Genomic DNA, 13,226 nt, shown 5'->3' on the forward strand with positions numbered 1-13,226 from the left:
TAATCCTAGTGATACATATAAATGTATGTGTTTTATATAATCAATCGATTCATTACAAATCCTCAGTTCTATCTAAAGGTGAAGGAAAACATTTAACTGCTCTCATTAGCTGCTATAGCTGCAGTCATGGAAGTCTGAAATACTCTAGCACGAAAGAGCTTACAAAAATAGGTCTTCACCAGCAACATTATGTCATGTTGCGTTGCATTGAGTTCCTACGTAATAGTGTATAATAAAGGAATTACTAACACCACAGTCTGCTTTCCTTTTGGCTTTAAATGACTATACCAAATAGATTTTCTTTTCCAGTTTTATTTTCATTTAATAATACATATTTCAATTAATTAAAAAGTAAGCCAAACACTTAATATCTTACAACACTGAAGCATCGCATTACTTAGCTTTGCCCTAAAAGTTACAACAATCATACTGTGTACTAATAGCTATTTGTAAAATGTAACTCTAAAGTACAAAGAGTCTTCTCTAAGGAATGCAACATCATCTTGATAAGAAGATAACAAGTATTTAAGATCCCCAAAGGTTGCTTCATTGCTTTGCTTTGATTTTGCTACTTCATTAAAACTTATGTCATTAATCGAGTGATTGGTATCATTAATTTGGTTTAACAGTTCAATGGCAAACACTCCATCATGATGTAAGCTTGTGTTTGGTGCCGGTGTTAACAGTATCAGAGAGACTGACACTGTAACATTGGCTGGTGTAACTGATAAGCATAGCTGATTTCCACCTTTAACATCAAAGAAAACAGTACTGAACCATGGCTTGTCTTCCTTACTCCATTTACTATAATTTAGCAAGGCTATCACAACTGGAGTGACTTTGTCACCATGTAGAGATAGGAGATTTAAGACATTTAGATGCAGTTTCCAAGTAAAAGAATGCATGTACATATTTTTTTCCCTGATAGACTCTTCTAGAGAAGCATATGATTCCCTCATATTTCTAACTGACATTGTCAAGTTATCAGCAGCTTCTATGCAGGCATTATATACTTGTTCCGCTTTTTCATCAAAGTATTTTAACTGATCTTCTGTGGGTACATATTGATGAAGAGTCATTTTCAGGTGGAAGATGCTAGAATTTAAAAGTTGGATTTTATACTTCAAATCGTCATTTTCTATTTCCAAATTTCCAAGGACCTCATTATAAATATACCTATCATTTTCTATTTCATTGTATTTATAATTTATATAAATGTATTGACAAATTATAGCAAGCAAAAGCAATCCAAAGCAGAATGTATATGCCAAATGAATGCAACATTTTTGGGTTGCTGTTTCATCTGAAATATGTTCTTTTATTAAATCAAGGTGTTTGCTTATTTTGTTTTTATGATGACGTTCCTTATCTTTACGAAGAATTTTGTCTCTACATCCCACTTTGTAATATTCGCAATCAATTTCTTGAAGAGGACAGATATTTTTGTGTTCATCGACCTTATTACGAGAGATAGTTACCCCACAATTATTTGGACAAACTATCGGATATTTTTGACAATTTTCTTTGTGGAATTTTACAATTTCTTGTTGACCAGCTGATGTTTTGCAGTATGAACAGTAACATGAGCAATCATGCAACAAGTGATTATTTAAATGTTGGCGTTGAAGGACTTTACCACAATTGCTTGTGCATCGTAACTCTTGAAGTAGACACCCTGAATTGTCATCATTACAATGCATGTCCACTTGGTTTAATTGTCCTATCCAATTACACCCTACATCTTTATTAGGGCAGTAGACAAGAAGTGATTGAATTTTTTGATCAGCTTGATTGTCAGGAAAGTGCTCAAACTTATCGCTATGACAAATGGGACACTCTTTCTGAAGTGGATAAGAGTCGCCATCTTTTGCGGTTGTGACATGACCTGCACAGAAATTGTTCTTGCAACATAGACTGATCTGAGATTCTCTGCAAGGAAGTTGGCAAATCTTGCAGGTAACTTCACAGGGAGGTGGATGTGCAAATGTGCAATTGTAGCCACAAGCTGCATATTTGACCTGTAATATATAACAAATTGAGAATGCATAATACAGGAACAAAAATAATACGCTTTCTTACAGTGAGTTTAGCTACTATTTAAAAGATATACCATGGCCATGGGGATTTGCCTGATATACCCAAGCCCGAGGGCCACACAGCACTTGATAGATAATGAAATTGATTTATACTATACAACACAACACATTGTATCAAGTACAGCAGTTATTAGTAATAATTATAGTTTACACATGCAACTGTTCTATTAGAATCTCAAGCCAGCGTCCCACCTACCAAGGGGTGTGGTTACTATAACTTATTTTTGTCATGTTATCATTATAATACAGCTAAAACAATAAGGAAGTGTGATCATCATGTTAGAGTAAGTAGAGGTGTGGTCTCCACACTCGATCAACGTAGATTGTTAATGGGCACGGTTTAGAAAGTTACCGGTATCTAACGGGTGTCCAGTGCCCTTTACAGTAGCGTAAGAGCTAGTGTTGCACCGATATCCAAATTAGCTGATTATTCCGATAACCAATATTAAGTAACAGAATTAGCCGATACCGATAACCGATTCAATATACACTAATAACACTAACACTCATCCTCATCCTCATCATTATTAAATGACTCATATTAGTGACATAACCATTGATATACAGCTCATTCTGGGCTAAAATGTAAAGTTAGATGTATACCACGAGTAAAAGTTACACATGGTTAACAGGTTTTAAGTACATTTTACTACTGCTATACAGTTGAGACAAGTGGCTGGTACTACACAGAAACCAAAAACCTCAGTTTACTGTTGGAACCTGACAGTTTATATTGGGCACGGCTTGTAGTCACTGCTAAACCACCAACACATAACTTAATTAAAATGCCAAATAACTTATGTCTTGCTTCCCCCACATCATTATACTACACAGCATAGTGGAGGTTAATATTGACTTTGATTTCATCATAACCGATTAATCGGCTAGTAGCCAATATTGGCCCGATACTGATTATTGAACCAATTATCGGTGCAACACTAGTAAGAGCTTTAAATAATTTTGTAGCATCTAAATATGCTGCTCAAGGAAAGTTTTGCTACGGAATATTAATGCCTAGATATGGCTTTGTTGCATGAAGAACACAATGACCAGACTGATTGAAGATGAAAGCAAAAAACAAGGCACAGATGGCAGGCACGCAGTCCTGTACTTAGTTGAATGTAACTAACATTCATTCTTGGTCGCTCCAGATATTAGCTCTTTCAGTTGCCAGTTTATTTATTTTACTTCATGGATGTGCCTATTATATAGCCAAGCTGCTATTTCATGGAGGATATACTGCACGTACATACGTACATACATACAAATATTAATTATATAATATCATAGAAATTACACATACTTTATGAGCATCTAAAATCACTTCTTGTCCAATTTGGATGTAAGTCACAGACTTTTCTGCAAACACACTTATATTTTTATGAGCCATCTTGGTCATGTGAGGAATTGCATGATGAAGAACAAACCACTCAAGGTGCAAGGAGCTAAAGAGAAACTTAATAAAGGGATGAGCTATGTAAGGTTTGACATCCATGTGTTTGAAGATGAAATCTCGTATCTCATCATATTCCTCCCTAGTAAGCTCCTTATATGGTTTTTCTATTACGACGATCATTTTTACATACTCATGTGGCAATTCTTCTGGTAAAAAATTATCTGAAATTAACTGAAGGCCGGCATAAGAGCTCATTACTTTTTCATACTTTTTCAGTTCATCTCTAGCCTCTTTAGAATTAGATTCACTGATGATGTGTTTTAAAATACAATATTCTCTCCAGCTCCAGTATTGGCGTAGCAACTTAAACAATTCCCGAAATGTTTTACATTGTTCAATTTTCAGTAACTGCTCATCATTGAACAGCAAGGTATCAGAATTATCGCTGATGGTTAAATCTAGGCAAAATCGTTTGCACAATTCAAGATTATCAGAGCTCTTGTCAAGAACTGCTTCTACTGTCCTTACTAGACTACTAAACTGAGCACTGGCTTTGTTCACATGTGGCTTTGTCACAACAGGTGTACCTTGTGCTTTGGCAATGGCAGGATGAGAATCTGTAGACAATCATTTAACATACTTTACAAACAAAAATTTACACTGTATTTGCATAAACTGCACAGATGTATATTACTTTTGCATTTTAAAAGTTATTAACTAAAAAATCAAGGTAGAGTGAAATTAGGTATATGCATGATGGTATTGAATCCCTATTATGGTATTGGGGGTATTGATGGTATTATAGTTATTGATATTATTTAGCTATTACAAATTCTGAAAACATGATCCTTTATTTTGAAACATAAATTATTGGAATAGGAATGTCACAACTTTGAATTTACAAGTGTTAAAGGCACTTTTGTTGTATGTCATGACATTACTTGACAATGAGGCTTATAAAATTATATAGTCGGAAACATGATTAAGATAGTTGTGGCCAGAAATCCTCACATATGTAAACAGACAAAAACAGCATCCGGTACATCAGTAACTATGTCAGGCACATAATTTTTTAAATGGATATAAAATGTAAATGCCTAATGCCACACGTGGTGTCACCACCTTTATATCTCACCTGCAGAACATTCCTTTAAGGAGCCCCATAGTTTGTTAGCTAAATCTTTTGTAGCTTGAGTGCCATGTTTCTCCATTATAGTTAGCAAGGTATATAATCCTTTACTGTCACCACTCTCTAATGGACCAGAAATATGCTGGAGTAACTTGGTGACCTTCTCTGACTTCTTAACTTTGGAGTTTATTTCACTTTGGTCTTCAACATTGATGACCTTTTCTTCTACAAAGTACTTCAGCAGATTTTCAATGTCAGTCAGAGTACTACAGAACTTAGCATAGTTGGCTGTGAATACTTCTTTTTCCTTGGACTGTGAAACATCCATCATATCTACAATAAAAAAAGAACATATCTAACACTACATTCACATATCACTGTTTTATATGATCTTTAAGCATACTATATAGTACAAGGAAAAACTTCTACTACTATACTTCTAATAACCAGGTGCCCATGCAGTAAATACTATCCCCTGCTATAAGTATTAAATAAAGATTCAATAATGGTGACCATCTCAGCACAAATGCAACGTTTGCACAATTGAATTTTTCTTAACATTATCTGCAGTGTCCAAGGAATGGATCACCAAAGTTTCAGCTGTTTGTGGTGAGTAGTTTTGGAATTGTAGCCCTAGACAGTAGGAAGAGCAAGATAATCGATTTATACAACAACTATACGGAAAATAAACTACAGGAACTTACATAAGCAGCCATAACTTCCGTTCAGATTAGTCAACAACTTAGCTTAAAAAGTTTACCATGGATTAGCACATCAGCCAAGGTATAGTGTTAGGCCTGTAGTCACTTGTACATATGATACGAAGGCAGTTTAGTAGAAGAAATGATGACAATCTTGTTTACATTTACATGTACCGCATCGTAAACAAACACACATGACACGTATACTGTTGGAGCCACAGAAATGAAACAAAGATTTTGAACTCTTCATGAGCAGGTGAATAAGATGGCATATAGTTTGAGTCTTTCTTCTTTGAGTACTGGCCTGATAAAAACTTGTGTTTTTTTTGTAGCATGCATAATTTTATGAATTACTTTTAAATTTGGTTTTCTCAATACGTATGCTTGCGTAAACAAGTCACTGAGACGGTCACAATTACAATTATTCCTTTTCTTTTGATTTAAAAGCCTATTATTGTAATCCAATGTCATCAATTATTTTAAACCACAAGCAACACTTAGAAATGTAATAAATAACTGAAGGTGGCTTGGTACAGCTTTCATAAGGCTTCAACAGCTGTCACATTAGTAATGTGGCAAAGCTTTAACTATAATCATTACTGTGGGTTACCACTATTTCAAATGAATATAATTATGCACACATCAGGATGTCCAGTACAAATTACAGTAGAATGAGCCAATGTACAGTAGAATTTTTATAGCTTAATAACTCTTTGTGTTGCTAAACAAAGCAGTTTGGTGATTTTGTTGAGTCATCCTTCCATACTATCACTCTCAATCAATATTTCCTGGCTTAAAACAACTCCTTGGCTTTTCAAACGTATCTTATCAAAACTAGCATCAGTCTATTCAGATATAAGCCGCAGCTCTTATTTCTTATGACAATGATCCTAGGCTATGGAGCAGCTACTATCTGGGGGAAGCTATTATATGAGCCACGTCTATTAACTGGTCAAATATGGTAGTCACCAGTTGTAGTTTTTTTTTTTCTCTAAGAAGCATAATGACTATTGAAGTTTGAGATGGGCAAGCAGAATTAAATTATCTGAAAATTGTGCGAATATTTGCCTCCGTCCAATAGTGGCGAAATTTTAAAAAGTCACTTAAGATGTTTGTGTGACATGGGTACAATTAACATGTGAAGTAAAGACCTGATATGAAAAGTAGCTACAGATAATCCAGTGCCATTGCACCAAGGGAGAAAGAAGCATTCACTCACTTGGAACTCATACTGCACGCATCCAAAAGAGTTCCTGCTTGTTCCTACCCGTACAGCCCAGTAGAAAGACGTTTGTACTATATTAGAAGACAGTTTCACCCATATTTTAAACTGGCACAAAGTATATACCTCAGAGCAAAGCTTACCTACCTGTAAGTTTAATACAGAGTCTACAGAGCACTCACACTGGCTGTTCTTTGCAGAAAGCTTGTTTGTCACACATGTGAGGGCATGTACAAAGAAACATACTGTACATACATGCACACATGTTTTTTCGGAAAGAAACAAGGTACGCGTCCACATCCAACTTGCAGCCAACTGTGGGTGCAGACCTGGTAATATTAGGAATTTCAAGTCAATCAACAATCATTGAAATAAAAAGTAGTGAAACTAGGTAGGTCGGCTATACCAGCAGATATACAATTTGTTGACATTTTAATTCCTACTTCTGTCAGTCTATAGCCACGACTTAATTAGAATTGCTTTTATTATTTACAAAACTACATTGTAAGCTTGATACGCATGGTTGAAATTTTTATTATAACTTAATGGTCTTTTTCTCGATTCTTTTTCACACCACCAAAAGGCACTCCTATGATGGTAAATCTATCTACAACCCAATTTTCAATCTGTCCCTTGAAGTAATTCACCCAATAGTTATGGTAAAAAATCACTTTTATAACACAACTCCCTTGTGTTTTATATAATCTGTATGAAATTTGAACTGTAAATGTGCTATAAGATACTTCTACAGTCCTCCAAAATAAAGCATACACGAGTTATAGCTATTTTTGTAATTGGCACAAAAAGAAGAAAACGAAATATACAAAGAAAATAAGATGATTTTTGAAGACGCATACATATTATCTCAGTAATGGCTGAGCTTAAATTTGTAATATTATAACTGCATAATTTTATAGATGCCCGATGCTGAGGGATCGACAAAATTCTACAATTTCTATTCAAAGCTATATACATATGCATGAAACAGTATTTTCTTGGTTTCTGCAAAATACACACATGCATGTCGTGCAACTCATACTCCATGGCCACAGGACACACCATTGTGTGTCTTGAAATTATAATTAGGGGGATCATGGCATGTTTGGGACAATAAAGGCAGCCACCATAACGAGGTGTCTCTTTAAGAGGTAGGCAGTCAGAATAATCGTTAGCATATATATGGAATATATGTATATGTTATACTATAAATATCATGGTATAACAATCCATAGCAACTTTTGCTAGGCAACAAAATTTAAACCTGACCTAGCTACATGCTTTTTGATGGTTGCTTAGCAACTGTTGTTATGGTGTCAAATCATTTTAGAATTAATAGTGGTTGCCTAGCAACGGTTGCTAGGCAACAAGTATTAATTACTATGGTAGCTGTAGTTGCCAAGTCGGACATGCCTAACTGGTAAGACAACTAAACACTATCAAATTTTTTTAGCCAATCAGATGCGTATATCAAATGTACAAGTGATATACTAATTCTATTGGCTAGTTTGCTGTAGGACACGGTATTGATGTATTAATATATATAATATATTGGTACCATATCAAAACTTGCGATTGGGAATTGTAAACCGAAGTGGTCAAAATAAAATTTTACATAACATCCAGTTTTACTATAACTTCTTATGAATTATGTATTATAACAACTCCACGTCATTTTGGTAGTCTTAGCTTAGTCAAACCAGTTGGTTGAAAAACCTTGTTGACAGTCATCATTTCTTGCCCTATGTAAAATACATGCATTTTATACTAAATACAGAAAATGCAAAAAAGCAACCATTAGCACCAATAATCTCTACAGGACATTATTAAAGCCCTTAAATTGCTCTACACGATTCCACCTGAAGTAATGCTCTAGCAGTAGGGCTGAAACGGATAGCAACTTTTACTATCCGGATATCCTGAACAAAACCTATCCGGATATCCTACGGATAGTGACATCATCACTTATAGTTTATTGCAAACATCCTTGTTTTACTAGTACTAGAAGCAAACAAACATTAACATGATAGCAAAAGGTTTGTGGTAATGTTAGTGTTACTTTGCACCGTCTGTAACAAGATTGGCAGCTGGAGAAAACATGAATACAAGATGTAGCAGTTGCTACAAGACCTTTCCAGGTACAACTAGTCGTAAAGAACTCTTTATAAGGCAATAACTATTCTGTTACAACTTCTTCAGCAACATTCACAGCCTCGCTTCGTAATTTAGCGATGGGCGTGGTCGCGAGCAAACTGATTAACTTACCAGGCTGCTGTTAACTTCACATAATCTAGCTTAGCTAACTCTCCATGATGAAAATTGATTCATCTAGTGATGAGGAAAGTTGGACAGATAAATGGCTTTAAGTTATTACTATCCGCTTGGCTTCAAAGTACTATCGGATAGTAAATTATTATCCGGATATCCGGATAATACGGATATCTGTTTCAGCCCTATCTAGCAGTACCATAGTAACATTTATTTACTATAGATTACAACATAATATGCACCCCCATGCAATTTATATTGGAGAATTTAATTACTCGGGTGGGAAAACCCCCAAAAAGCAACCTGTTACCCTCAACCAAATTTGCTAAACTTGGTATCATACTACGTGTCAACACTTGCTGATTAAGAATCTACCCGAAGTACGTGCCTAACCAATTATTATATCGAGTTACATTATGAAACATACGAAAAACAGGGTTTTCCTGCTGTTTTATTACGTATCTGAATACGTAATTTGGCGATACAAGGTTCTATCATGGCTTTTCTCTTGGTCACTTCACAAACTCCTATATATCACTCAATTTGCCATTGATCAAGGGTTCTGATGAACCATACCAGATCTCCGTAAATTGAAGTATGCGGAAGTTATGATGCCGCGTTTAATAAACGGTGTCATTTTTGCATATATTTTACGTTATGGATTTTTATAATACACGGTAAAAGTTGACAAATGTTTTGATATGACATGAGCGTGTGTATCAGTCTCGCCCTCAGCGAGCTCAAGCCTCAGTCAGTCTCGTGCCCAACTGCTATTTCCCTTTTGTATTTGGTTGGGAGAAATAGGGTCTAGTGTAACTCCAATAGCTGTTTGGCTCTGTTTCCCCAGATACTGGGGATCGTTTGAAGTAGTGTTGCACTGATCATCGGCCAACTAATCGGAATCGGGCCGATAATAGGGTTTTGCCAATTATCGGAATCGGTCAAGTGATTATGCTGATGTTTACTCTGCGCATGCGTAAACACACATGCATGTTCAAGAACTTTCTTATGCCATTTATCGCGCATTGGAGTTTAGGTTTGTGTGTTGTTTCTGCATATGATTTCTGTATGTCGAATATGATTATTGGAAATGGCAGCATCCAAGACGAAATCAGCAATATGGTCTTATTTTACAATAAAACAAGATGCTCACTTTGCGTAGTGTAACACTTGTAAAGCTGAAGTTTCATGATGAGGAAAGAATAGTAAGACTTTTAACACTACAAATATTGTAAATCATCTCAAAGCGAAACATGTCAACGAATACAAAAAGTACGAAGCAGAAAAGGCTGCCGAAGTAGAGACTTCCGAATCACAGGAGCCAAGCAGGAAGCAACAGTTGCTGGAGGATTGCCGCGGCAATACTAGTTTAAAGAAATGGGGTATAAACAGTCCATGTGCACAGAAAGTAACAAAGAAAATCGGCGAAATGATTGCATTAGACAATCATCTGTTTTCTTTAGTGGAGGATGTTGGATTTCTTCATCTTATGCAACAATTAGAGCCTCGTTATTCAGTGCCAAGCAGGAAGTATGTTACAGAAGTTGTCATCCCCAGAATTGCAGTTGGACTTACGAATGAGGTACAAAAGTTATTGAAAAAAGTAGTATGGTTTAGTTTTACCACTGATATTTGGTCTACTGATGTTAGTAGTGACAGCCTTTTAAGCCTTACAGCACACTGGTTTTCTGATTTGTTTGAAAGAAGATCGGCTATACTTCATGCAGAACCAATTCTAGGATCACACACAGGTGAGGTACTGTGTGAGCATTACAAGAGAATGTTAGCTAAATGGAAAATCAAAGAGAGTCAAGTGCATTTGATGGTAAGGGATAATGCTGCAAACATGATTAAGGCTATGAAGGATGGATCATTTCCAGACCTCGGCTGTTTTGCGCACACGCTGCAGCTAATTGTGCATGATGGAGTGCTTTCACAAAAGATTGTAATAGATACTGTTGCTAGTGCTCGCTGTATTGTTAGCCATTTCAAACGTTCACCATTAGCATATGGTCAGCTAAAAGAAATACAGCAAAATTTACAGCTGCCTGTACATTGTCTAAAGCGTGACGAGCCTACTCGTTGGAATAGCACCCTTTACATGTTACAGGTGCTTATTGAACAGAAGATGGCATTGGCTGCCTATGCTAGTGAATATTGTGATATTGTGCCACTTACCTCAGTTCAGTTGGATATAGCTACAAAGGTAGTCAAAGTGTTGGGCATGGTTGCCAGATCTTTCTGTACTGATGCAGCATCTGTATCCTTAATCATTCCATTCATTAGAGCTTTCCAATTGTCACTTGAACAGGCTGATGATGATGATAGGGGTGTGAAGACAATGAAAAAGGACATGCTTGCCTCATTAAACAGACGCTACAAAGATGTTGAATCACACAAGGAATTGGCTATTGCTACTTTACTAGATCCCCAATTTAAGGACAAGTTTTTTTACTGATAATGAGGCAAGGAGCAAGGCTTGCAAGATGCTTGATGAGTGTATTGCTGAGACTTCTGATGATTTAGAAGAGGTAACACAAAGCCAAGAACCTTTGCCAAAGCGCCCAAGGCCAGCTATTTTGAAGTGCTTTACAGAAATTCTTGAACAATCAGGAGTTACGGTGACAGGCAGCTCTTCCGTGACAGAAATGGAACGATACCTCAGAGAACCTCTGATTGATTTTCATCGATCCAACACATTCATCTGGTGGAAGGAAAATAAGCATCAATTTGTGCAGTTATCTCAGTTAGCAAGACGTTATCTCTCAGCTCCACCAACATCAGTTACATCTGAGAGACTATTTTCAGTTGCAGGAGACATTTATGATGAAAAGCGTAACCGGCTGGCACCAGAGAGAGCAGAGATATTACTATTTATAAACAAAAACTTTCAGTTGGAAAAAGGCCAGTACAACTATGGTGATGACTAGTGGTCAGTATTGATGGCTTGTGTTGTGAATCATCTAACTTGTTTATTGTCTAATGTAAGTGTATGATTACCTAACATTAGTTTATATTGTTTTCATTCTCAACTACCTCTTTATAACTGATAAATCATGTAACATGTATTCACATCTATGTAACAGAAAAGTCATTTATTAGAGTTCTCTCAATAATCGGATCGGTTATCGGAATCGGCTATAATCAAAATTGAAGTATCGGCTAATCGGATAATCGGCTAAACCTCTTATCAGTGCAACACTAGTTTGAAGGGTTGCAAACAAGCCGCGTACAACGAAAAACCTATGTTTTCGTGTTTCATGCAACTTTCACAGTAATGCACGTATCAAAGTAATCCCCGACTACCACTAATACGGGCTGAGGTGGGGATTTGCAAAACTGAAAATTACAATTCCCCACCTACTGGGGAAATACTAGCAATGCAAACCCCGACCAAGTCTCGACCTGCAAACCACGGGAATACTGGGGCTAGGATGGGATTTGTACGGTCGTGTGGTGCTGGTCTAGTGATGAGTTAGATCGAGTGGAATCTATTATTATTATTATTATTAGTGTTACTGAGCAGACAGCACAGCTGATATATGCTCAGGAAAAAGCAATCACAAAATGAATTTAGCTACGTAGTTACAAAGATTACAGTTATTGAGTTCCATACAATGTTTGCAGTTCTGCCAAGAGTCAATATTGTTGCTCTCAATGATAGAAGATGGTAAGTTGTTCCAATCCTTAATTGATCTGGAGAAAAATCTCTGTTGGTGTGAATAGGTGGATGGGTTTGGTAGAATAATAAAACGATGTGGGTGATATAGTCTGGTGGATCTTGTCATTGAAATAAAATGAGGAGGAATTGACAGTGAATAATCTTGATGTATAATTTTGAAAAAGTGTTTGTAGTCTGGATATTTTACATCTCAGGTGAAGGCTTGGCCAAGAAAGATGCTGTAACATAGCTGTGACTGAGCTGAATTGATTGAAATCATTTAGTATGAACGTAATAGCTAGCACCTGAGACACTCCTTCCTAAGCTGAAAGCACACACCTTTGCTGTCTGAGTGAATTTCTTTAGTGAAGACAAATCCCCACTACGTCGGGGAATTTTAGCGATCAATCCCCCCACCATCCCCGACCTTTCCCCATTGATAGGTGCATAATCGCTCAGTAGCTGCAGCAGGTGCAAGGAACAAGAAAACATCTTGTTTGCGCTTAAATACAAAAGGGAAAATAGAGGTCTGGGCACAAGACTAGGGCTCAGCACCTTTTAAGTTATGTCAGTACGAGGTTATGTATCTGTATCTACAGTAGCTACAATCCATACCTGTTATCGCAAAGTTAATCAACTTCGTGTGGCTACTAATACTTTCTACTGTATTCTGATGAATCAGTGATGTCCAAGGCGACTGCACTAGACTTGGCTCCGTACCAAACCGATAAGCACTTCTATTAAACGATCACCAAA

The 13,226-nt window shown here is 36.5% G+C and overlaps 2 protein-coding genes across 2 annotated transcripts; one reads left to right on the forward strand and one right to left on the reverse strand.

The window, feature by feature from the left end:
- Window positions 1-310: 310 nt before the first annotated feature.
- LOC136246563 (uncharacterized) lies at window positions 311-13,226 on the reverse strand. The gene is made up of 4 exons (XM_066038059.1): window positions 13,086-13,226; window positions 4,628-4,954; window positions 3,400-4,109; window positions 311-2,018 (listed from the first exon to the last, which is right to left on the reverse strand). Exons 2-4 carry the CDS (start codon window positions 4,950-4,952, stop codon window positions 444-446), a joined length of 2,610 nt encoding a protein of 869 aa, XP_065894131.1. The 5' UTR covers window positions 4,953-4,954; window positions 13,086-13,226; the 3' UTR covers window positions 311-443.
- On the forward strand, window positions 10,239-11,267 carry LOC136247775 (zinc finger BED domain-containing protein 4-like). Its single transcript, XM_066039601.1, has one exon. The coding sequence runs from the start codon at window positions 10,239-10,241 to the stop codon at window positions 11,265-11,267; it is 1,029 nt and encodes a 342-aa protein (XP_065895673.1).

Source organism: Dysidea avara, chromosome 2 (genome assembly GCF_963678975.1).
Source record: "Dysidea avara chromosome 2, odDysAvar1.4, whole genome shotgun sequence".
In the NCBI taxonomy this organism is placed as follows: Eukaryota; Metazoa; Porifera; class Demospongiae; order Dictyoceratida; family Dysideidae; genus Dysidea; species Dysidea avara.

Bases quoted from the DNA above. Each gene is read 5' to 3' on its own strand.
- LOC136246563 (XM_066038059.1), bottom strand. From the start codon at position 4,952: ATGATGGATGTTTCACAGTCCAAGGAAAAAGAAGTATTCACAGCCAAC. The intron at 4,110-4,627 runs GTGAGATATAAA...GATTGTCTACAG, and splicing joins CTTAAAGGAATGTTCTGCAG to ATTCTCATCCTGCCATTGCC. The intron at 2,019-3,399 runs GTATGTGTAATT...TATATATTACAG, and splicing joins TGATTTTAGATGCTCATAAA to GTCAAATATGCAGCTTGTGG.
- LOC136247775 (XM_066039601.1), top strand. From the start codon at position 10,239: ATGATTGCATTAGACAATCATCTGTTTTCTTTAGTGGAGGATGTTGGA.